This window comes from Calypte anna, chromosome 13 (genome assembly GCF_003957555.1).
Source record: "Calypte anna isolate BGI_N300 chromosome 13, bCalAnn1_v1.p, whole genome shotgun sequence".
Classification (NCBI taxonomy): domain Eukaryota; kingdom Metazoa; phylum Chordata; class Aves; order Apodiformes; family Trochilidae; genus Calypte; species Calypte anna.
In genome coordinates, this window is record NC_044259.1 from 11,687,477 (window position 1) to 11,710,078 (window position 22,602).

Genomic DNA, 22,602 nt, shown 5'->3' on the forward strand with positions numbered 1-22,602 from the left:
CAGTCCTGGTTGAGGATGGATGGGTGGGGATGCTAGGGTGATGTGGGAAGGATGACCCTAACCTTCCCCTCTAGAACCCCAGCACTGCAGCCACCGCAGCAGGGGGACACACCTAAGGCCACCTACCCCCTGTCTGGGAATGGGCATTGGCCAGTGAGCATGGTAGCAGTGGGGTATTGGGCTGGGTGCATCTCCCAGTGAGGTAATGTTTATATCTCAGAGGGTCCTTCCTCATGGGAAGCAGTGCTGGGGCTGGAGCCTGGGCTGGGAACACTGGGAGCTGCTCCACTAGCTGTGGCCAAAGGAAATCAACACTCCTCCTTCCCTTCTCACAGGTCTGTGGATGCTGCTCCCCTGCCCACCTGAACAAGAGAAATTCCGGCAAAAACCTCCTCGGTGACGTGTCCTCCTCCCCCAGGCAGATCTCCACTGCTGGATCTTCAAAAGCTGCCCACTCCTGTGGTCCTCCTGCCTGCAAGAGGAGTAAGGCTGGGCTTGTGCCCAACACGTGGCCATCTTCCCTCTTGGACATTGCCTGTGCTCTGAGGGATGCTGCCAGGGAGGATCCAGCCCCTTGGCCATGCAGAGCAGGTTTGAGAGCCTGTGTAGTGACAGTGAAGGGAAGCAGCAAAGATGCTGAAGGCAAGGATACAGAAGCCCTGCCTGCACAGCCAGCCTGGCTGCCCCATGCCCAGTGAGGCTGAGCAAGACCTGTGTGTCTGTGGGACACCCAAGGGGGACACTGAGAGGGACACCCAGAGGGACATTGACTGTTGGCAGGAGAGGGGGTGTAGAGGGGAGCAGAGTCACTGTCAGCTCCAGGATTCTCCTTTCTCCAAGATGGTCAAGCAGGAAGGATGGACAGACCCACCAGGAAGGAAGGTGAGAGGGAGCTGCCACCAGGAGTCTGAGGGGCTCAATGGGGACATGCCAGGTCCCTTGTTGGATGGCAGCATCCTGGCATTGGCAGCTGAGCCCTCAGCCCCCCCCAAATACTCCAGCTCTGTGCCAGAGTTCCCCCCCACAGCAGCCAGCCCTGCAGCCGACCCCAGCCAGGAGTGGAAAGTGGTGAAGATCCAGCGGGTTCTCATCAACCCTACCAGTGAGCCAAGGAAATTGGGTAAGAGAAACCCTCTTTTTTCCCCAAAAGTGGTGCTGTGTTCCCTGAGCCAGGGCTGCTGCTGCCCGGCACAGCTCTGGGAACACCCGGCTCTTCCCAGGGCAGGATCTTCACTGGGTTAGAGGTCCCAGGCTCCCAGCTGAGTTGCTGGGACTTTTTTAGCTTGAGATGATCTTGCTGGCCTTAAAAATAAGGAGGAATCCATGGCTTTTCTCAGGAGGGGGTTGGGAAGACATTGGTTGCGTTCCCATAGTCTCCAAGAACTCAACCAAATCCCAAGCTGGGCATGAGTAGGGCAGGCTTCTGGACCCTCACCCTAGCCTTGGGGCTCATCAGGACCCTGCCAAAAAGGGGGTGATCAGGGCTATGTCCTGAGGCACTGGCTGGGACAGGGACATTTCAGCTGGTCAGGGCAGGGGTGGCTTGTGGCCGTCTCTCTTTCAGCCACTGGTTTAAAAACTAAGCACTTTATTTCAGGTCAGTTGGCTCCTACAGTGCTCTCTACCATCGCCTCACTTCACAGCCTCATTTCACATCCCTTTCCCTCTGTAGCTCTTCCACGGTGACACAAATACAGGCACATATCTAGGGTTACCACAGATGTCCCCACCCTGGAGAGATGTTCCTGTGGAATTAGACCCATCCTCTCACAGGCATCAGACTCATTTTTAAACTTCCACCCTTCTTTTCCATTTTGCTCCTGCCCAGCTGTTATCTCAGCTGCCATGTGGCACTGGGGCAGGTCTGTCACTGTCCCCATGGGATGATGTTGTCAGATGCTGCTGCTCTGCTCAGAGCCTGGTTTTGCCAAAGCCACCCCCAGGTTGGGGATGAACAAGACTGGCTGGGGATGTAGGACATCAACCTCGTGTCCAGAATCCATACCCTGCCTTTCTGGGGTGTCAGACATCCTCGAAGTCAGTGGCTCCCTGGATGGGACAAGGGCTGGGAAGCTCAGCCAAAGCCCTTTGGCTCACGGCTGCCCCCGCAGCACTCCGGCCGTGCAGGCATCGTGTTTCAGGGCTGAGAACACAAACCAGACGGACCCAAATACTCTTCCCCTCTCTCACTCTGCTCTGGGATGGCAGATCTACAGCAGGGAAAGGTCAGGCCTGACTCTGTCCAGGCTCAGCATTTTCCTAGCCTGCCCCGCCATCCAGCACTTTTGCTGCCAGCCTGGAATTTTAAAGTAACTCAACAGGTTTGTTGGAAAGAGATTGTCTGTCCCGTTTCCTCCCCCTCCAAGTGAGATCACCACCAGCCTCTGCCTGTGGGACCCGTCAGACTTTCCAGATCCTCTGGGCAGGATGTTGCTGAGGGTCCCGAACGCCAGCAGCAGTGCCCGGAACTTGCAAAAACCCTGCAGGGTTTTGAAGGAGAGTTTTGGTTGAAAGCAGAGATGGCAGCACTGGAGGGAAGAAGGGAAGAGCCAGTCCTCAAGCAGGTGGCATCAGGGCTGCCTCTGCAGCAGGGTGTTTGCAAGAGTCCCCGGGACTTGTTGGAGATTTTCTCTTCTTCTCATTAGCTGGATGTGGGTAAAACAATCCTCCTCCCATGCAGGTCACTCAAGAGAAACGCAGCATCCATCTGCACCCAAAGTCATGCAGCAGTGTCCCTGAGAGCTGGGAGCCAAACAGGTGCCCCCACCCCCATCCCGAGTGGTACAGACTCACCCAGCCAGGTCCTGGGTGCCCCTTTGGTCCCCATCCAGCAGCCCAAGGCCAAGCTGGTTGCTCCCACATATCCAGCCCGGCGGCCCAGGCTGGTTGGCACCTCTCAGGGCAGGCTGGAGAGCACAGGAGCCCCGGGTAGAGGCAGAGGCTGGGAGATGCAGGAGGCAGGACTGGTTTCTCTGTCTGGTGTGCAAATAAACAGGAGGTTTCGCTCCCTGGGGGCTGCCAAACCAGCACCAGTCTCCCTTAAAAACCAGAAAAGCACAAAAAAAGCAAAGAGGGGCAGGAAGAAAGGAAATTAGAAAGGCAAAAAATAAGGCCAAGAGCTCATCCTGTGGTGTGGACAGGAGCGGGAAGGGGTGAGGCTGGGCCCAGGGTGGTGGCCTTGGGAGTTGATTGTGGCTTCCAGGACTCACCTCACCCAGGGGCTGGGATTCCCCATCACTGGGAGCAGAGCACCCCTGGCAGAGGGCTTTCAGTGTTCTTCCCAGGGGGTTCCCAGGGCGGTGACACTGCTGCTGGATTTTTGCCCGGCTCCAAGTGTCCTGACTCTTTCAGCACTGGGGAAACCGGCAACATGGGGATGCTCTGCTCCCCAACCAGGTGAGGTGCTGCAGGACCCTGGGAGGAGGGAAAGGGGCTGAGGGATGGGGTAGGGGATGTGCAGGGCTGGGAAAGAGGGATGCTCCAAGGACGGAATACAGATATGCGCAAAGCTGGGAAGGGCAGATGTGTGCAGCAGTGATAAGGGGGATGCCCTGAGGAAGACTGGGGCACGTCCCATCCCATAAGAATGGGATAAGGGGATGCCCGGGCTGCTCTTTCCCCCCGGCAGCTGCCTCATGGCAGACTCAGGCAGGACGGGGAGCGGCCAGGGCTGGATCGCTGAAGGCAGTCGGTGCCGCTGCCGGTGCCGCCGGGGACAAGGACCTGTCCGGTGGAGCGAGCAGGGGCAGGGGAGGGCAGACGGGACCCGCCACCCCCCGGCCCCGGCCCCCGCCCGCCGCCCCCCCGGGCCCGCTCCGAGGGCGGAGCTGCCGCAACTTTCCTGCCCGCCGCCTCCTCCCCGGTGCAGTCGGACTGCGAGGGGCGGCGGCGGCATCGGCACCGGCACCGGCACCGGCACCGCGGGTAGGGCCGGGGCTGGGGAGGCGGCGGCTGCCCTCAGACGGGTCGGGGGGATCGGGGGGTGGTGGGAGCGGAAAGAGGGGGCAGGAGTTGATGAGATCTGGAGATGTCCCGCAGTGTCGGGGGCTGGCGGTGCACGGCGAGGGGGGGTGGGGGAGAGGGGGGTGCACGGGATGATTTGGGTTGAAAGGTGCGGTCTGATGGTGAGAGCAGGGCAGGCAACTGAAACCGCAGCCCCGAGGAGAGAGGAGAGTTGAGCCGGGTTTCTGTCTCTATAAATTAGACAGCCTGGTGTCGGTTCCCTCTGCCCACAGCTGGGGGTCCAACGCAGGGCGTGGGAGGCACAGCGGGGCGACGTGGGGGTCCCCCCCGGGGGGTTGTCAGGATCGCAACTCCCAGCTCTTTCCAGGCAATGTTCCCGGTCCCCCGTAACGGGGACGTGATCTCCCCTGGCCATGCCACCTCGGGCTTGGCAGCCAGTGGGATGGATCCCTTACGGGTTGTGCGAGAGACAGGTGAAGGCCCCATTTCATCCCAATCTGTCCATCCAACGGGGCCGAGCTGAGCCAGATGACCTTCTCTCACCAGGCCAACACTTCTGGTTCATGACACCAGCCCCACAGGGCTGTGACCAGGGTTCCAACAGCTCAGAATGTGTCATGGCAAGTCTGCTGGGCTTAGCAGAGGTGGGGCTCACCTGCCAGGTGGGATGAGAACCCCGTGGTACCTGGCCATGGGATGGGCTGGCACTGCTGCTCATGGAGCAGATGGATGGCAGAGCACCCTGGAGGAGATCTGCTTGGCTCCAGCCTCCTTTTGCAAAGCTAGAAGATTAATTTTGGCCAGACAGGGGAAGGTGCTTCCTCAGCTTTTGCTGTAGAGCAGTCTCTTCTTCTCCAGCAGGGATGCACAATGGGCTGAGGCTTCTTATTACACCCCCTTGGCCTGACATTCCCCAGGGGCAGCCAGTCCCTATGAGAAAAGCAAAAAACCCAAAAAACCCAGCCCCTTCTCCTCCTCCCCCTTGGTGGCAGATTGTGCCCCAGGGCTTGGTGCTCGTAGACTGTGGGGTGATTTTCAGCAGGATTAGGGTGCTGGGTAAGGCAAGGGCATGGCTGTGAGGTGGGAGGGGTGTGGGGAAGCAAACAGCTCCAAATCCAGCAAAGCCCTTGCAAACAGAGCACAGGGAAAACTTGCAAGCGCATCGAATTTTCTTGCCGTGCCAGATTTTGTCACTGGCAAAGGCACCCGTGAGCAGGGGCCCAGCACAATGTGCCCTGCCAGGCAGCAGAGGTTTGGTCCCACCATGGCACCCACTGTTGGGCTAGGGCTTTTCAGGTCTTCAGGGCCCAGGTGGATTAAACACTTAATGGAGGATCTGGGGTATAGGAGGTCTGGAAGCTCTGGGAATGAGGCAGAAAATAGTCATATTTTAATCCATATTATTGAATTGTCTCTGTTTCTAGCTCACTTGAATGCCTGTCTGTGCTACCCTCCTTGTTTTTCTAGCTGCAGATTATTTGGAATAACTCTGGGAGCCAGAGGGAAGTGCAGACTTAACTGTGTGCAAGTTAGTGAGCACTGCAAAAAATCCGGCACAGCTGTAGTTGGGGCAAAAGGCCAGTTGGCTTCTCTGCCAAAAAACCTGCTTACACTTCCTTAGTGTCCAAAGTCCTCAATGTTTGGGTGAAAACACTGGATTTCCCCTCCCAGCACTGCCTGGCTGTAGATTCATGTTTGGGTTTGTGGCAGGGAGGTGGCGTGGTGGGCATGTGTGTCCCTCTGGAGTTGGGGTTTGTCTTGGTTTAATTCTTAGTTTTGCCGGATTTTGCCAGCAAGAGGCACCGTTTGGGTTGACTCACCACAGCCCACGAATGGTCAAAAAGAAGGAAAAGCATCTGTGTGTGGTAGAGATGGTGGATGCTGCCCTGTGTGAAGGTGGATTTGGGGTTTCTGGTCCACCTCTGTCTGGCACTGGGCAAGCCTGAGGCTGCTGGGTGGTCCAGTGGGACACCCTGAGCATCATTCTACAACCTGGGCAAGGTGGGCTGCAAGGTTGGGGTGGCCTAGCACCTAATCCAGGAGCCCAAATTGAAGATTTAGGAGCCACCCTGTTCTAAGTCCAAGCTTCCAAGCTTCCACATATCCTGTTGCATCCCACCAGCCCCACCTGGGCTTTGGCACCTCTTGGCTTCTCTGTACAAGAATTTCTCACCAGCATGACTGATGCTCAGAGCCAGTCAGACCTGTGAGGTGAAACTTTCTCTTCAGGTCACATCCTGGATATCTCAAGACCAGCATCTTCCACTGAATCTGTCCACTGAGAGAGCCCAGGGGCATCTCCTGCAATCTGGGGTTAAATCCTTGTCTCATTGCAGTTCTTGGAGTCCATAACAGGGCAGGGCAGGCCACAAGCAAGGCCTGAGACATCTTTCACCACCATTTCAGACACTCTGCAGTAGCCCTGTACAAGGGGACTCATCCTTTGCACAGGAAGCTGAGCTGAAAGGATTTTTTTTTTCCCCATTTGGGCAGGAAGGGTGAGCAACAAAAATGCCTTTCATCACACTCATCATCCTCAGTCTGGAGGAGAGAGTACAGTATGTACTGTGGGAAGAATGACTGACAGCTTGGTAAGAAGCTGTTAAGCCCTGCACTTGGGAGACGTTCTTGGAAATCACCATTGGAACAATGGGAAATCCATGGAATATGTGCCTATATAAATACATAGAGAGATCTACAGGCTTCTCTGGCCAAGGCTGAAGTACACTGAGCTGAAAAGTCACCTGGTGGCCAGCTGCTCATGTGCACTGAGAGTCCATCCATCCTGCAGGACACAAGGAGCATCTCCTTCCCCAGCATCCCTGGACCTCAGGGCTGGGGGCTGCCAAGGGACCCTCCCAGTGCAAGGATGTGGCAGAGGAGAGGGCTGGTGGGGCTGGATTCATTGTTCTTGGAAGAAGCCAGGACAAGGAAGGAAGGAAGGAAGGAAGGAAGGAAGGAAGGAAGGAAGGAAGGAAGAGTGTGAGAAGAGCCTGACACCCTTTGGATTTTGGACTGGACATCCATTCATGGGCAGAAGCCATTTTCCAGCACCGTGAGAGCCCTGGGTGCCCTCAGCCATGCATAGTTTTGCTTTTGCCTCCTCCCCGTTCTGCTGGGGCTGCCTTCAGCTCTGTGCCCCTCCTCCTCTTCCCCAGCACCTGGACATCTTCAGCGCCTTGAGAGCCCTCCCGTCTGCCTGGGGCCGGGGGGAAATGTGCAGCTGGAGCCTGTTGGAGGCTCCCTGGCTGGCAGGGGATGGTGGGGAGTGATGAGGGGATGTTCCCTGCTGCTGAGAGGGGAGTGAAGGGTGCAGGACTTGCTCGAGGTGACAAGGGTCCCTCCAGCCACTGCAGCAGATGGCTAAAGGCTCTCACACTGGGTTGAATAACCTCATCCTGCAGCTCAGACTGGAGAGGAGGGAGGTGGTCCCTGCCATTAGTCTGGGGATGGGATGTCACCCTGGGTCAAGCAATGATCATTTGGAACCATGCCCACAGAGGTGGCTCACAGGGCTATGGGATCCATCTGTCTGCTGGGCTGCGTGGCTGTGCAAGCAGGGCAGTGGATGGGACTGTTCTCTGCAGTTTCCTCTGGTCTGCCAGAGCCTGATGCTCTCCATCCATGTGATAATAATTGGATGTGAAGAGCTATTATTATCCCCATCGTCCTCGTTAGCACCCTGAGAGGTTAATTTCCAGCAGGCTCAGGTGGAGCAGCCCAGGAATGGTGGAAAGCAGGGGAGGCAAGGGCAGGGACAGGGGCAGAAGGGGCTGCAGAAAGGGCTCAGGGGATGGGGGTTTGCTGGCAATGCTGGGACCAGATCGCGGGTGGGGATCTCCCACCCTGCAACACCCCATATCCCAGAGGGGTGCCTGTGCCCATGGCAAGAGCAAGGGATGGGGATACCTGGGAGTAAAAACTTTGGGGACAAATCCTTGTCCTGGCTATGTGGGAGCATATCTGGCAGCTAGTCCAAACAGGACCAGGCTGGCCAAGAGCTGAGTCATCCCTCCAGCGTGGAGGAGATCCCCCCAGACCCCTGGGTTGCTGTTAAAAGGCAGTAGCAAGAGCGAGAGGCTGTGAAATGGCTCCACCGAGAGCTCGGCTTCTTAGGCGGCCTCAGCCTGCGAGGAAGCAGGGATGCTCAGCTCGGAGCACGAAATTCTCAGACATCTGGAGCCTGTGGCTTGTTTCTCAACGGCTCCTTGGCCATATTTCTCCTCTGTTTCGAAGATAAAGGCAGCAGGGGTGACCCCGCGGAGCGGGAGCCGCGGTGCTGGCCGCCCTCCAGCCAGCCCGGCCGGAGGAAACCGCGGCCCCGCTCTGTGCCGCCGCCAAAGCAAATAGAACCGGGGCGGTGAACAATGCCGGGCGCTGACCGAGGGAGATGTTGGACTGGGCTCCTCGTCTTCAGGAGGGAGTTTCCACTGGCATCGCTGCCTCTTCTGCCCCGTGCCCAGCCCAAACCGTCCCGTCAGGCAGCCCAAAGGCTTTGCCCACCCCTCTCCTCCTCCTCCTCCTCTCCAGCCCCTGTAGAGAGGCAGGGACCATCCTGTGTGCCTTGGTGCTCCTGGGACCAGTGTAGGGGTGTGCTGTGTGCTGAGGGAGGCGGGAAGGCTGAAGGGTGAGGAAGAGGAGATGCCCAGCTTGCAGCAGCCTTCCCGCTTCACCGTGGGCTTGCTGGAAGGATTTGGCTTAGTCATCCATCCCTTCCCTCGCTGGTAGGCTGAGCCACTGCTGAAAATATCCTGGAAGAGTCCCAAGCGGCACAGAAGGCAAGAAAATGAGAAACATATGAAGGAAGGAAAGAAGAGAAGGGATGAGAAGGGGAGGGTGGGTCTGGCCACCCGCCGGGTCTGGAGCAGGGACACCCCCGCAGCCATCCCAGCAGCACCTTTGGTAGGTGCTGGGGTGATGCTGATGCTTCAGACCAGTGTCTGTCCCCGAGGAATGGCCTCGGTGGGGCCGGGGACGTTGCCCTTCCCGCGGGCGTTTCAGGGCGCGCTCGTAGGAAATTGCTCACCCCCAGAAAATGTGTTCCCGGCAGCTCCATATCCTTTTGGCCTTCGGGAAGGGCTGGTGCTCTGACCTTTTGGCCAGCACACGAGAAGCCCAGCGGCTCTCCAGCCATTCGCCACGGAGCTTTCGCCGAACTTTTAACGCTTTTCTTTTAGCACTTGCGTAGGCTCCAAAGGCATGAGGTTGGTGCCTTGCTGTGGGCTGTGTCCGTCGGGTCAGGATCTGCAGAGCTTCTGTCGGCTGCTGCCATCTCGTGTTTCTCCGTAAATCAGTCCCCAGACGGGGCTGACCACCGGCCTTGCCATGGGGTTATGGTGGGCTGGCATCTCCCCGGTGACGCGGGGTTTCCTTTTCTGCCTGTTCAGAGCTCCCAGGATTTGGGGTGCGGGGCTGGGGAACATGCACCGGCCCCTACCCTGCCCGCTGCTGGGAACTGAAGCCATGTGAGCTGCAACTAAGACCTGCCAAAATCCTTGGAGAAATTCCTTTCCCATAGGATCACCGCGGTGGGTGCCTGGAGCCCAACTGAAATACGGGATGGGGCTGCATGGGGAGGGATGGGCTCCCACGTCCCTGCTGAGCTCTTCTTAACCCCTCTTTCCCTTCTGCCCAGGTCTATCCCGCAGCGCCAGCCTCTCCGAGAAGGAGCTGAAGGAGGCAAAGGCGCGGAGCCGAAGGATCGCGGCTCAGCTCACCACGGCGCCCGCCCCCAGCTCCAAGGGCGTTCTGCTCTTCCATCGCCGCAAGCAGCGCGTCGACGGGCTGGCCGGGGCCGGGCATGCCGGGGGGCTGCCCCTAAACCCCCCGCCCCGGCCGGTAGCCATGGAGCAGGGCGAAGGGCAGGGAATGAAGTCAGAGCCCAGCGCCCTGGGAGAGGAGCTGCAGGCAGACACCTCCCGGTGCCGGGAGCCGCCTGCCGAAGCCCAGCAGGTCCCCCTCACCGTCTACCTGAAGGAGAACATAGGATCGGCCACCACCAACGGCGTGCGGGAGCGGGAGGCCGGCGGGATGGAGAGCGGGGTAGGGGGGTGCGGTGATGCAGAAGTCCCCGCGGGGCTGAGCACGGGGGCTCTTGCTCTGCCGCAGAGCTCCGCAGAGAGGAAGAACGGAGAGATGTCCAGCGAGGTGCCCAGTGAGATGCCCAGTGAGCCAGCAGGGACAACCACGGGGACAACATCCCCAGCCAGCCAGGAGCAGAATGGGGTGCAGGGCCGGCAGTACTACGAGGTCCATCTCACCCTGGCCAAACCCAAGCCCGTGAAGAACAGAACAGCCAGACCCTTCGGCACCCAGGCATCCCCTGCCAGCAGCCAGCCCGTGGAGGGACCCCCTGCTGCTGAGCTGCCCCCGCCGCCCACCTATGCAGAGACCCTGAGCAGCCCCCCACCCCTGACCCGCGTCCATTCCCCCCCTGCCTACTCAGCCCTGTACCCCCCCCGGGAGCAGAAGATGCTGCCAGATCCCCCCCTGGGCTGTGGGGTGAGCGGACCCAACCCCCTGCCCAAAACGGGGATCCTGGAGGAATCAGTTGCCCGAAGAGCTGGCAAAAAGTCAATGTTCACCTTCGTTGAGAAGCCAAAGCTGGGCCCCAACCCTGATCTGCTGGACCTGGTCCAGAGCGCGGACAGCAGGAAGAAGCAGAAGGAGCAGGGGGAGCCCAGTGCTGAGGATGAGCCCTTTGCCCTTGGGGCTGAAGCTGCCAACTTTGTCCCCAACAGCGCATCTGGGGCTGGGCAGCACCTCCTGCCAGCTGATGATGCTCCTGTGTGGTCCTCCTGCCTCAAGTCCCCCACCATCCAGCCCAAGCCAAAGCCAAAGCCCAGCCACAACCTCAGTGAAGCAAGAGGGAAAGGGGCCGAGCTCTTTGCCCGCCGGCAGTCCAGGATGGAGAAGTTCATCATCGAGGCTCCCTCCCAGCCTGAGCTGCTGCGGTCTCCATCACCCACCATGTCCTTGCCTCCCTCCTGGAGGTATGATGCCAGCGCATGCCTGTCACCCATGGTCTCCAGGCATCCCTCCAAGAGTCCTTCCAGGCCCTCCAAAACCCCCCCGGCATCTCTGTACAGCGGCAACATGATGGAGAACGAGTTCTCCCAGAAGGAGATAGAGATCTCCAAGCATCAACCTTACCAACTCCAGTCTTCACTCTTCATTCTCTCCCCATCCAAGGGGCCAGCAAGGTCCATGCCCCAGGAGGTGCCTCCACCCAGACCCTCTCTTCCTGATGCTTACCCCTACCCCCAGCAAACCTCCCGCCCCACCTCTCCATTGCCTCCTTCCCCCATTTGGCATCCCTCTGCTGGGCCCAGCACTGGCCAGACCACCTCCAGCCCTTTCCTCAGCACTTCTGGGACTCTGTCCCTGACTCATGGCAGCCACGCTGATCCTGGAGCTCCTGCCGAGGTGCTGCTGGCCTCCCCATGCCGTCTGCTGCCGGCCCGGGCAAAGGGAGGGTTCCAAGCACCCCGGCCCTCCTACTCCACCAGGAACGCCGGCATCGAGCCACAGGTGTGGAAACCCTCTTTTTACTACAAGTAGAGGCAGCAGAGAGGAAAACACTGGGGGTATAGGCCTCCCTCTGACAGCTGAGTCCTCCCTGTCTGCTCATGGGTGCACTGAAAGCTGAACCACCCAGGGGGAAAAAAAGAAAAAAGGGGGAAAAAAAAGAAAAAGAAACAGAAAAAAAGAAGTAGCTGGGAGTGCTGGCCATATGTGAGACAGGCACTACTGAGCCCCCAGTGTGATGGGAGCCAAGGCATCCTGCGGAGAAAGCAGGAGTCTGGGGCATAGAGCCTGCAGGACCCCAGAGAGCATCAGGAGCCTGCCCACCCTACAGGACTGCTGGCACTTTCTCTCTTCTCTCACTGGAAACTGTCTGAAGCATTACACCTCTGGTTCCTTTCCTTAACTCCTGCCTTTCCAGCTCTCAGACCCACAGCCTCTCTGTCCTGCCAGCTCCCATCAGCCTCCGACCAAAGCAGACCTGGAGGGGACTCACCACCTTTCCACCTCACTGTGCCTGCTCCTGTCTCTTTTGCTGCTCCTTCAAGATCTGTCCTCAGTTGCTTCCATGCCACAGTGGAGAGCCACATCCCCGCAGGAAGGGCGGAGTCCCATGATGCTGGGGACACTGCGGAGTCCCTGTCCCTTCCTAGGATGAACCAGGTGGAGGAGGGCAGGTGGGTGATGCTCAGCCTGGAGCTCATGGTCCAGCTGTGCCTCTGCCCATCCCTCACTCCTGCTGCTCTCCTGTGGTAATGAGTTGCCTTTTGACTATGCTTTTATTTCTCCTGTGTTTTTCTTTCCTCCCCCCTCTTTCTGAATACACTTTCTGCACTGTCAGACCTGGCTCTTCTCTTTCCTGCCAGCATGTGAGCAGCTGCCAGGTGATGGACTCCTGGGAGGGGTCTCTGTGTGTCATCCTGAGGGAAGTTTTAGGAAGCTGCAGGTAGTGAGAGGACCTGGGTCATATTCTGGGCAAGGTTAATTAACTCAGTCTGCCCCAACCTCCTTGCCTGGCAGAACGGGTGCAGAGGCAGATGAATTTTTGGGGAGCCCTTGCAGGGGGTGCAATGCATGAAGCGGTGGAATGCATCCCTAGTTCTCACGGGGCTGAGCCAGCACCACTGATCCCGCCCCTGTTCTTCTGTTGCCACTAACCTGCTCTCTGTCACCCTCCAGGACAGGCGACCGTCCCTCCCCGCCTCACCCACCTGGACCCCCCGGCTGGCACGGCGCCTGGGCAGCCTGGACGGCTGGGCCAGCCCAGCCTCGGTGCCCGAGCTGGAGGAGGGACCCCCCATGTCCCCTCCGTGGAGCGAGAGGTCCCTGTCCCCGCTGCGGCAGGACGCAGACCCCCGGGCCAGCCGGCAGATGCAAGCACGGCTCGCCAGGAACATCATCAACGCTGCCCGGAGGAAAAGCTCCTCTCCCAAAGCCGTGGGGCCGGAGGGTTCCCGGCCCTTCATCCCCATCCCCTCTGGTCCCTCCAGCCTGCCCCAGTCCCCCCGGCTGGGGAGGCCGGAGAGCTCCAGAGCCCCGGCCCTGCAGGCTGCCAGCAGCATGCTGCGGAGCCTGGGCAGCCCCTCACCCTCCCACAAGAGCCCTCTGCGGTCACCCCGGGTGGATGGCCCCCAGTTCTGTGCCTCCCCTTGGTCAGAAGGTCACCGGCTCCTGCTGCCACCCAGCGTTTCCCCCGGGCCCAAGACCCCTCTGCCATCCCCTGTGGTGGGCGGGCGGTCCTCGGCCAAGCGCTGCACCTCCCGGTCCCCCACGGACTCGGACGTCTCCCTCGACTCCGAAGATTCGGGGGCCAAGAGCCCGGGCATCCACAGCTTCAACCTCTGCCCCCGGGGCTGGGCCGGCAACCTGCGGCTGAAGCCGGGGGGGCTGCCCTCGGGGGCTCCCTGCACCTCCTAGACGAACCACCCCCAGACGAACCACCCTGTCCCCAGCCATGCCAGCCTGGGGGATGCCACCTGCTGACCCCCCAGTGGAATCACTCCAACCCTTGGGGCTGTGGTCCTCAAAAACTGATGTTCCCTCGGTGTGCCGGCAGGGTCAGGTGCCTCCCCCCTGCTGCCATCTCATGGCCCCGAGCTATTTTTACCAGCCTAACCTTTCAGGGCAGGACTGCCTGTTCTGCAGGCAGCTGGGGGCAGCCAGCACCAAGCACACCATGCAGCAGGGATGGGGACAGGCTCGGGGGTCCCCTGCCAGTCCCCAGTGCCAGGGTGTCATAGACACCCCACAGCTCTGTGTTCCTGGGGTGGCATGGCCTGAGGGGGTCACTGATACCCCGCATAGGCAGGCAGTGCTGAGGAGGTGCCATGGCATCCTCTCCCAGTCCCTCCCACCCTTTCCCAGTCTCCTGACCTGTCTGGTTTCAATTGAAACCAGATTTCAGGGAGCAATAGTTAATTTTTTTTATATCAATCCCCACTTCTTCACTTCTTCATCACTTTATTTTTGCTTGGTTTGTTTTTTGTTTTTACTTTGGACCCCTTCTCAAAGAAATTCCCCCAAATCCTTCCCTGGTGACCAAAAAAAAAAGAGCCAAAGTTATTTATTGCCATGTCAAGGGGACCGTTTACAGGTGCCCTCTGCCCTGCCTGGGCAAAGAGGGACAGCCCCTCCTGCTGGAGGGACACAAGTGTCCCAGCCAGGGTGGGTGGGTGGGAGGAGGAGGGGGGACTCTGGGGGGCCGAAGGAAGTGGTACAGGTTGCAGAGAGCTTGGAGGAGGTGTCAGTGCAGGAGGTGATGCTGAGAGTGTCCTGGGGACGAGCTGGTGTCCCCACGGGAGCCCTGCTAGGGACTGGGGGTGGGGGGGTAGAGAACCCCCAAGGGCAGCAGTGCCAGGGGGAAGCTCCGGGGGGGGAGGGAGAGGGTCAGGGTGGACACAGTTACATTGCAGAGCCTGGGGAGAGCCTTGGGTGACCAGGAGGGCAATAGGTCCCCAAAGCACTTGTCGCCACCCAGGGGTGAGCAGGAGCTGGTGAGAACAGGATAGAGAAAGCAGGGTGTGTTTGGGCACTTGGGGTTTGGGCACCCCTTCCCTTTCCCTAGGACATGCTGTTGGAGCCAACCCATCCCTGTGCCTCGGGGTTCCCCCTTCCCCCCACCACCACCACACCAGCCGCCACAACCCACCTTTTGCACCCAGTTGTAACCCAGCTCAGAAATAAACTGCAGTTATCCCACCCGGCCTGGTGCTGATCCATCCCCGAGGTGGCCACCTCCTGCTGCTGATCCTGCTCTGCCAGGGCCAGCCCTGTCCATGTTCGGGTGGTCCCCAAGGGTCAGCCCTGCTCTGTGCTGGGGTGACGGTGTCACGGTCCCCAAGGGTCAGCCCTGCTCCTCCCCCTTTCTCAGCCAGAAATAACTGCTGTCCCACAGCCAGACCTTGGCATCTGGGCTGGAACCCAGGACGGGTCTGGGCGAGCGGCAGGGAGCCCGGGGGTGCCGGGGAGGGCCAGCCAGACCACCGAGTGCTGGTGGCCACAACTTGGCTCCAGCCTCACCTCTCAGCACAGCAGGAGAGCATCTTCAGTCCCTGGAGTTTGGGGAGTCCCCTGGCCATGTAGAGGTGAGGTCCCACGCTGGGGTCAGCAGGTGGTTGGGTGCATGGGGCTTGGGGACATTCCAGCCTTGGCAATGAAGATATTGCCACGGTGGGGGGGTCAGGGTGTAGTCTCCCGTGGGACACCGGAGGTGTTTGGAAGGGGACAAAAAAAGGAGGAGGTGCAGGTCCCAGGCTAGTGTGGACCTCAGAGCTGGCAGGGAGCTGCGTGCCAGGTGGTCACAGCCCTGCAGGGACCCCTGACTCTCCAGGATTCTTGGGGAAGCTGCACAGCATCAGCCCCATCCCAGGGCCACAAGATGTACCAAAAAAGACCAAGCCTCGCCTTGCTGAACCAAACACCCTGGAAGATGCAGCTGTGGGTGGGCAGTTCAGGGGGCTCAGAGCAGGGCTGGGAGCCAGCCACCTCCCCATGATGAAGCTGGAAGCTAAAAAGGAACCCATCCCTCTAAGTGGGGACAGTGACCCTACAAACCATCTCTGCTGGCTGGGCTCACTGGGTCCCCAAGGGCTGCAGCTCCCACACCCTTGGGGCTGAAAATAGCTTTGCTGATGCAGAGGTGTTGGAGGGGGGAGCAGGCAGGGCACCTGCTCACACAGCAGGCTGTGGGCAGCAGGTGCTGCTCCAACAGGGCTCAGGACATGGGGACACTGGTTGGCTGTGAGCAAGGACAGAAGTGGGGACATTTCCTGCCCTGAAGAAAAGCAGCATCTGAGAGAGGTGGAACGCTTGGGATGTTTCCTTGCACCTGTTGAAGGGAATAAAGAGCAGTGTTGGGATGTTCAAGGATGATGCTGGCCACGGGGACAATGTTCAGGGACAATGCTAACCAGGGATGATGCTCAGCTGAAGCTTGGCCTCTCCCCATGTCCCAGCTGGGGCTGAGGTGTCCCCATGGCTGAGGTGTCAGCATCACTCCAGGGCTGTCTCTCTCTTCCAGCCAGGCAGGATCCATTCCCTCCCCACAGAGCTGTCCCAGGAGTGCAGCAGCAGGTGATGACCATCATGAAACCAGGCCCAGAAGAGGGTAAGAGGGGCTGGGGGTGCTGCCAGGCCCAGGGTGGTTCTGCACCCCCTGCCTAGGGGCCAGCTCTGGTTGTGGTCGCTGGTCCCTCTGCCCAGGGCTCTGCACTCTCAGTCCCCTCTGGCCCCACATCCCTACGGTGAAGGCTGACAGGACCCACGCACCCTGGCAGGAGAGGCTGCTGGAGCCTCCAGAGTTGAGAACTCCCTGACAGTTCCCTCTCCTGAGGAATCCCTGGGCATGGCTGGCAGGGACCCTAAGGAGGGCAGGGAGTGCTCAGGGCTGCAGCAGCCTCAGCTGTGGCTGTGCTCTCCCTCGGCCTCCCAAGTGCCCCAGCTGAACATGGGCAAGAAGATGAGCACCCCGCAGGACCTGATGATCGAGGAGCTCTCCCTGCACAACAACCGAGGCTCTCAGCTCTTCCAGCAGCGCCAGAGGCGGATGCAGCGCTTTGTCCTTGAGCATCCCAGCAGCTACAGGGAGGTGGGTCTGAGGCTCAACTCCCGGCTCTGAGCAGCACAGCCCTTCCAGCATTTGCAGGGAAGCCTTTCCTCATGGGGTGGGGGGTGCCAGGGGGGTGGCCGTGCTTAGCTATCAGCTCTGCTGAGTGGAAAGGAGAGCAGAAATGGGCATGGAGATGGACAGGCATCAGCATTCACTAAAGAGCAGGGGGGCTGGTCCCTCCCTCTGCACCCACTGACTCCTCCCCTCACCTCCCGCAGCACCTGGGGCCAGGTGGGTGGTGAAAAGGTGTCTTCAAAAGCTTCCCCAGTCTGGACTGGGGCAGGGATTGTTCTCCACTCCCACTGAACTCTCCCCTCCACAGGTAGGGGAGGATGACTCGGGCCAGCAGAGTTATCACTCGGAGCTCCATGTGGCAGCATCACCCCAGGGTGTCCCCCCTGAAGTGCCCAAGAAGACAGAGAAAGTCTTGCAGATGAGCAAAGTCCTCAACCCTGATGCTCTGGCCCCAGGTAAATGCCACCAAGATCCCACAGCCTGGGCTGTGTCAGTAATGACCTTGCTGTAATCTCACTTCGAGCTTCTGCCTGCTGAGGGCTCCTCCCCAGAACCCTCCCCCACAGTTTTTATATACATATTAATATATTACATATATAAATATATATATATGTAATCCAGCCCCCAGCAGCAGGTCCTCCATGGCTGTGCAAATGCAAGGCTGTTCCCAGCCTCTCCCCTCCTGCCCAGGGTGCAGCATCCCACACTATCTCTCTCCCCCCACACAGGGTACTCAAGCCCCCTCAAAGAGGTTCCTCCAGAGAAGTTCAATGTCACTGCCATCCCCAAGGGCTACCGCTCCCCCTGGCAGGATCTCTTTGGTGACAAGGACAGCACTGTGCAGGGACTGAACCAGCCACCTGTGAGACCCCCTCCGTGGGACTTCAACAGGTAATGCTAGTGAGGAGGAGGAGGCACCACCAGCCCATCCATCCCTTGGCTAATCCCTTCAGCCTCAGGAAGCACCTACCGCCCTTCCTGGGAAACTCAATGGTCCATGAGCTCTTTACACATCACAGGGAAGCAGCAAGGCTCAAATTGCTCTTCAGCTGCTCAGGAGCTCCTCTGTGACTCCTCTGTAAGGGTCCATTCCTCCAGCACCCCCCCGAGATCTCAGCTCAGCTCCACCACTGGGTTTGTGCAGCCTTTAGTAGCTTGGTCCCACAGGATGACCTGAGGGATGGTGGCTAAAATTTGGAAGGACTAATTCTCACACACATGGTCCTGGAGAAGGAATTTCTGCTGCTCCCAGCCGGGCTCAGCTCTGGGCTGGGTGGAGGAATGGCACAGACAGTGCCAAGTCTCTCTCCTAATTTCTCTAAGGAATCCAAGCAGCTGCTGGAAGCAGTGGGGGTATAAGGTTAATCTTCCCACAGGATGCTCCGAGGTCACCAGATTCCTTCAAAACACCTGCTTGAGATTGAAGTCTGGAGTGTTTATGGTGGCTTAGCCCATTGCTGCTCACACCTCCAAATTACACTGGAGTTGAGGTTAGGACCTTGGAGCAGAGACTGCCAAGGAAAATCTCCATTCTAGAAAAGGGCTTTGTGGGGATTCAGGAGATGGAAATCTGGCAGTAGCATATTACCAGCAGCCCAAGGTAGAATAATGAGAACTGAACCTTCAAGGTGAACATCACCCTAGGGAATCTGCAAACTGAGGGCCTGGCTCTCCCCCTCAGTGAAAGCCTCTTTCATGAGGATGAATGTATGTTTGCCTTCATGGCTTGGAAAAAATCACCTTCCAGTGTGCAAGATCCCACTTGAGCTCCCTACCAGGACACAGCACTGATCCCCATCAGATCATCTGCTGAGCTTCCACAGATAGCAACTTCTGAGCCTGCACCAGGGTCAGATTTGATTAGTGGGGGACAAGACTGCTGTGCTTGGAACACTTGGCAGAAAGGGCTGCAGGGAAACCACAAAACCTCTGCCCAGGAACCACAACCTCTCTGTATGGGAACCATGTCCCAAGGGGCACAGATCAGTCTGAGTGCTGGTGGGACTTAGATGCTGCTGCCACCCTCTTCTCCCTCAACCCTGGGGTCTTGTGGGGCAGACCAAGAGGCTGCTGGACACTCAGCCCTCCCTTCCACACCAGTAAAAGCATATCAGCAACACTGGTCTGCACTGGAGTGGGGATGAGGGAGAGGCAAAGTTAGCAAAAGGGACAAAAAACCATGGGCAGCCATGGTCAGGTATGGGGAAGCAAAGGAACTGTGTGAGCTGCTCCCTCAGAGCTGTTCCCAGCTGTCTTGAGCTTTTCTGGAGCACCCAGGGAGTTGCTGTAGTGGGAGAACGAGGAGCTGCAGCAGACACTTGGCTTTTTTCTTTCAACATTTAGCCATGTTCCTGCCTCAGTATTTATTTATGGACAGGGACTGAAGCGAGGGCATGTTTCTGAATAATGCTTTACCCCATACCATTTCTCCCCCCTCACATGCTGCCTTTCTATTTAAAGACTTGAACTGTTATTTAATACAGATGGATGCTAATTTAACACCAAGTCTCTTGCCACCTCCTCTAATTCATTTCTGAGGCATGAAGATTCAGAGAGTTAATCTGCTTTTAACTGGGCTTTTCATGATCTTCCAAGCTGTTGGCTTTTAAATCACTTCTCAGTTCATCAAATACAGAACGGCTGAAAAGCAAGCTTTTTGTAAGAAATGGGCCAGCAAAAAGCCAGGGGTTTTGCCTAAAGCTAAGTGAATCCCAACACGGGTCACACAAGTCACAGGGAAAGGGGCAGGTTCCCCATCTCAACAGCAGCTGCATTAAAGCAGATTATTTTATTCCCAACTTTAAACGTTCAGACTGTGATCCAAAGACCTTCAGCCACCTTGCTGCCTTAAGAGTGAAAATCTAGTTTTGGAAAGGAAGGCAGAAAAATTCTGGAACCAGCCTCTCTGCTTTGCCCCTCTTATTTCTCCTCTGTTGCTAAACAGTGCCACGTTACTGATGTTGGAGCAGTGCTTCCCAAAGCAAACATTCCCAGCTATACCTCATTGATAGCTCAGCCTCCATGTGCTGCTCCAAAACCAACATTCTTGGCTTTTGAGGGGCTGGCACTCTCTTCCCCAGTCCCTTTTCACATTTCTCTAGCAAGGGATGACAGCTCTTGCCCCTGCACTGCTCCTCCCGTTAGTCACAGTTGAAGAGAAGCTGCCCCAAAAGGCAGCCTGAAGCCAGGGCCAGAAGAAAAGACTTTGCCTGCACATGTGCTAGAACCATCATGGGCAGCACTATCAGCCTCAGCTCTCTGCAGAACACATCAGATGCTGACAAGTCACTTTCCAAAGAGCAGGGAGTTTGTCACTGTCACCTGACCCCCTTTTACAGGCAAAACATCTCTACTGCTGTTGTTGGAGCACATTAAGAGAGCCCATGGTAAAGGCAGCAACAGGCTTCCTCCCCAGCCTGAACAACCACTGATGATGCTCTGGCACCAAACCTCACCTCCTGGCCTGCCAAAGCTGGAGTTGAGGTTGGCTCTGTCCCTGAGAAGCGCTTCACAGAGCTGGCAGAGGTCCTAGCAGACCCCTGGGGGAGGGGAAGGGGGTTGTCAGTTGCTAGAGGCTTTGCTGCAGGGCTCAGTCAGTAAATCCAGACCTGCTTTTCCCATCCCCATTACAAGATGCATGGCAGTGCTAAGCCTGCTGCTCCTCCTGCCACAGGACTCCCGCCCCGTTTGACAGAGCACTGGTCAGCGACCTCTTCTCCGTGCCTGCCCTGGAGCTGGATAACCTGAGTGCTCTGGAGGTGATTTCCCACAGGCCCAACTTCAACAGAACAGCACAAGGCTGGGTGAGGTTTCTGCCTGAGAGTGAGGAGCTGTAGCAAGAGTGCTCCCTTCCCCATCACCCCCGATGCTTTCCTCCCTGGACTCCAGTGTACGACGCATGGTAGGAGGGAGTATCCTTCATGACAGCCAGGCTGGGGGTCTTGGGTTGTCACCCTCTTCAACAGGGTGTCAACAAGCTCCAGTCTGGGACCACCCAGCTCTTACCATTAATGTAAGCAGATCCCGGTAAGCTCCTGTCCAAGCACAGCCTGTCCTCTTCCCTGCCTTGTGGAAAACATCAGGACCGCCAGCTGCAAGGCACCAAAGCTGCCTCACTGCTTCTTCACTGACACACAAGACCTGCCTGGACAGCTGGTGCCTTTGCAGAGAAATTCCATCTTCAGGACAACTCTGTCATTCAGGTCAGGGTGGCAAGAGGATGTGGTAACTGAAGAGCAACAGCAAAACAAGTTACTGGGGGCAGTGGCATGTTAAAAGCACTCACCTTTGGCTTGGCTGGACAACAAAAACAAACGAGGAGCTGGCAACCTGGCTGTTGACAACACAGCACGGCCAAGATGGATGGGAGAGGACTGTTGACAGCTGGAAACTTGTGCCCTGTTTTCCACAAGCTCCTGGCTAGCACTTGGCAGCTGCTGTTTTCCCCTTCCTCCTGCTATTTGCATGCCTTGCTTCAAGCCTAAGCCCTTCGATTGATGAACGCCAGATTTGTTTCATCCAGCTGCTCAGTAAGGATCGGGCCCTTCCCGGACGGGTCTGAGGACTCTGCCAGGGAGTTCTGGCAACCCCAGCGGGCAGGAAAAGCATCGCAGCTCTGACCATGGATGTGAAAATCAGCAGCCAGGATTCAGCAGCACCGACGTTCTCAGCAGTGACACACGGTGGGACACGCAGCTAACAGCAGCCTCTCGGGCAGTCATGAGAATATTTGGAAAAAACTGCTAATGGCTAGCAAAAAAATCTGTTACTTAGTACAGGCTTTCTACAATTGCTTTTGGCAGGTTTTTAACCTTACCTTCATTTAGTCTTGCAAAAGCAAGAGTATCGGGATGAAAGTTTCTTTTTCCAGCCACGTGGTTAAGCCAGGGCTGTAAATTTTGTGGAAAAATGCAGTTCCCAGCTGCCTCCCTTGTGCTGTGTCCTGGTGACGCCATGCACAGACGTGCAGAGCAAATCCCATGCAGGGCTTCTGCTGCCACAACACAGCATTGAGGGAGAAAACTTTAATTGCTCTGTTCCTCCCACAGAAGCAGAAGGGGACAAGCAAATGGAAAGCAAAAAGGTCTGTTCTCTAAACATTAGTTCATGATGCTCAACTGCTGTACTCTTCCAAGCCCTCCTCTCTCTTCCTTTGTCCACCAGGTGAAGAACCCCTGTACCCCTGGGGACCAGGCTGGAAATAATGAATAAACAGTGATTGTGTAAAACCTGTTTGAATTTGAGATGTGTCTGCACAGCTCTTGCAGGCCCCAGTTGCAGAGACGTGGGGACAGAGCAGTGTCCAATACTTTAGCCCTCCCTGCCCCACCAGCCTCTGCCCACCCCCCAACACTGCCCTGGGCAGTGGCACAAAACTCAGCAGGGATCTGCTGTCCCTGCCCTTTCTGCATTCTGCCTTTGGCTGCAGCCAAATAAAAATCCAAGTCCTCAGACACTGTGCTTTGAGAAGCAGGGTCTAGGCAAAGTGTTGAAAAATTCAAGTATTTTAATGTTGTTTGGTTTTTTTTTCAAACAAGCAAATGAGGCTTCAGAACAGGTCCCATCACTTTTTGCTTTACAGAAAATATCCACACATCCATTACATGAAAGCAGCTGACGTACAGATAAACTTATAATCCTTCAGCCACATTTTATCCCATGGAAGGCTCCACTCAGGGGACAGTTTCTCCTTCACCAACGCTCTAGCTGGAGCAAAGAGAAGTTTAATGTCTTACCAAAGCAGGATGAAGTGGGACTCACCTCACAGTTTTCATGGGAGACTCTATCCACAGGCCTCAGAAGCCCCAGGCATGCTCCAAATATACTCAGGACAAACACATCTGCACCGTGTCCTCCCCCTGTAGCTGGCAGCAACACAAGCCCAGGGGCCACTGAGGGGCTTTCACCCCTAAAAACCAGGCTAAACCAGGCAACTGCTAACCTGGCACTGTACATCACACCTGCTGCTGGCAGAACCTAACACTGATCTTGCT

The 22,602-nt window shown here is 57.5% G+C and overlaps 2 protein-coding genes across 5 annotated transcripts; both read left to right on the forward strand.

The window, feature by feature from the left end:
• The first annotated feature begins 580 nt into the window (after positions 1–580).
• Positions 581–14,050, forward strand: SYNPO (synaptopodin). The gene is made up of 3 exons (XM_030459425.1): positions 581–1,120; positions 9,599–11,493; positions 12,667–14,050. The coding sequence occupies exons 1-3, from the start codon at positions 634–636 to the stop codon at positions 13,402–13,404; spliced, it is 3,120 nt and encodes a 1,039-aa protein (XP_030315285.1). The 5' UTR covers positions 581–633; the 3' UTR covers positions 13,405–14,050.
• An 831-nt stretch (positions 14,051–14,881) lies between these two features.
• On the forward strand, positions 14,882–21,841 carry MYOZ3 (myozenin 3). Of its 4 annotated transcripts, none has more exons than XM_030459427.1 (5): positions 14,882–15,071; positions 16,007–16,573; positions 16,917–17,064; positions 17,338–17,500; positions 20,274–21,841. In XM_030459427.1, exons 2-5 carry the CDS (start codon positions 16,331–16,333, stop codon positions 20,443–20,445), a joined length of 726 nt encoding a protein of 241 aa, XP_030315287.1. In that variant the 5' UTR covers positions 14,882–15,071; positions 16,007–16,330; the 3' UTR covers positions 20,446–21,841. The 4 variants fall into 4 exon arrangements, with proteins under 4 accessions (XP_030315287.1, XP_030315289.1, XP_030315288.1 ...); XM_030459429.1 differs by having other exon boundaries at positions 20,283–21,841; XM_030459428.1 differs by having other exon boundaries at positions 16,011–16,573; positions 17,338–17,499; positions 20,273–21,841.
• The last annotated feature ends 761 nt before the right edge of the window (positions 21,842–22,602 follow it).

What these genes read in the sequence shown, in the direction of transcription:
- SYNPO (XM_030459425.1), top strand. Translation starts at nt 634, where the DNA reads ATGCTGAAGGCAAGGATACAGAAGCCCTGCCTGCACAGCCAGCCTGGC. An exon ending in CAGTGAGCCAAGGAAATTGG is followed by an intron (nt 1,121 to 9,598) that starts GTAAGAGAAACC and finishes CCTTCTGCCCAG; the next exon opens with GTCTATCCCGCAGCGCCAGC. An exon ending in ACGCCGGCATCGAGCCACAG is followed by an intron (nt 11,494 to 12,666) that starts GTGTGGAAACCC and finishes GTCACCCTCCAG; the next exon opens with GACAGGCGACCGTCCCTCCC.
- MYOZ3 (XM_030459427.1), top strand. Translation starts at nt 16,331, where the DNA reads ATGGCTGGCAGGGACCCTAAGGAGGGCAGGGAGTGCTCAGGGCTGCAG. An exon ending in ATCCCAGCAGCTACAGGGAG is followed by an intron (nt 16,574 to 16,916) that starts GTGGGTCTGAGG and finishes TCCCCTCCACAG; the next exon opens with GTAGGGGAGGATGACTCGGG. An exon ending in CCCTGATGCTCTGGCCCCAG is followed by an intron (nt 17,065 to 17,337) that starts GTAAATGCCACC and finishes CCCCCCACACAG; the next exon opens with GGTACTCAAGCCCCCTCAAA.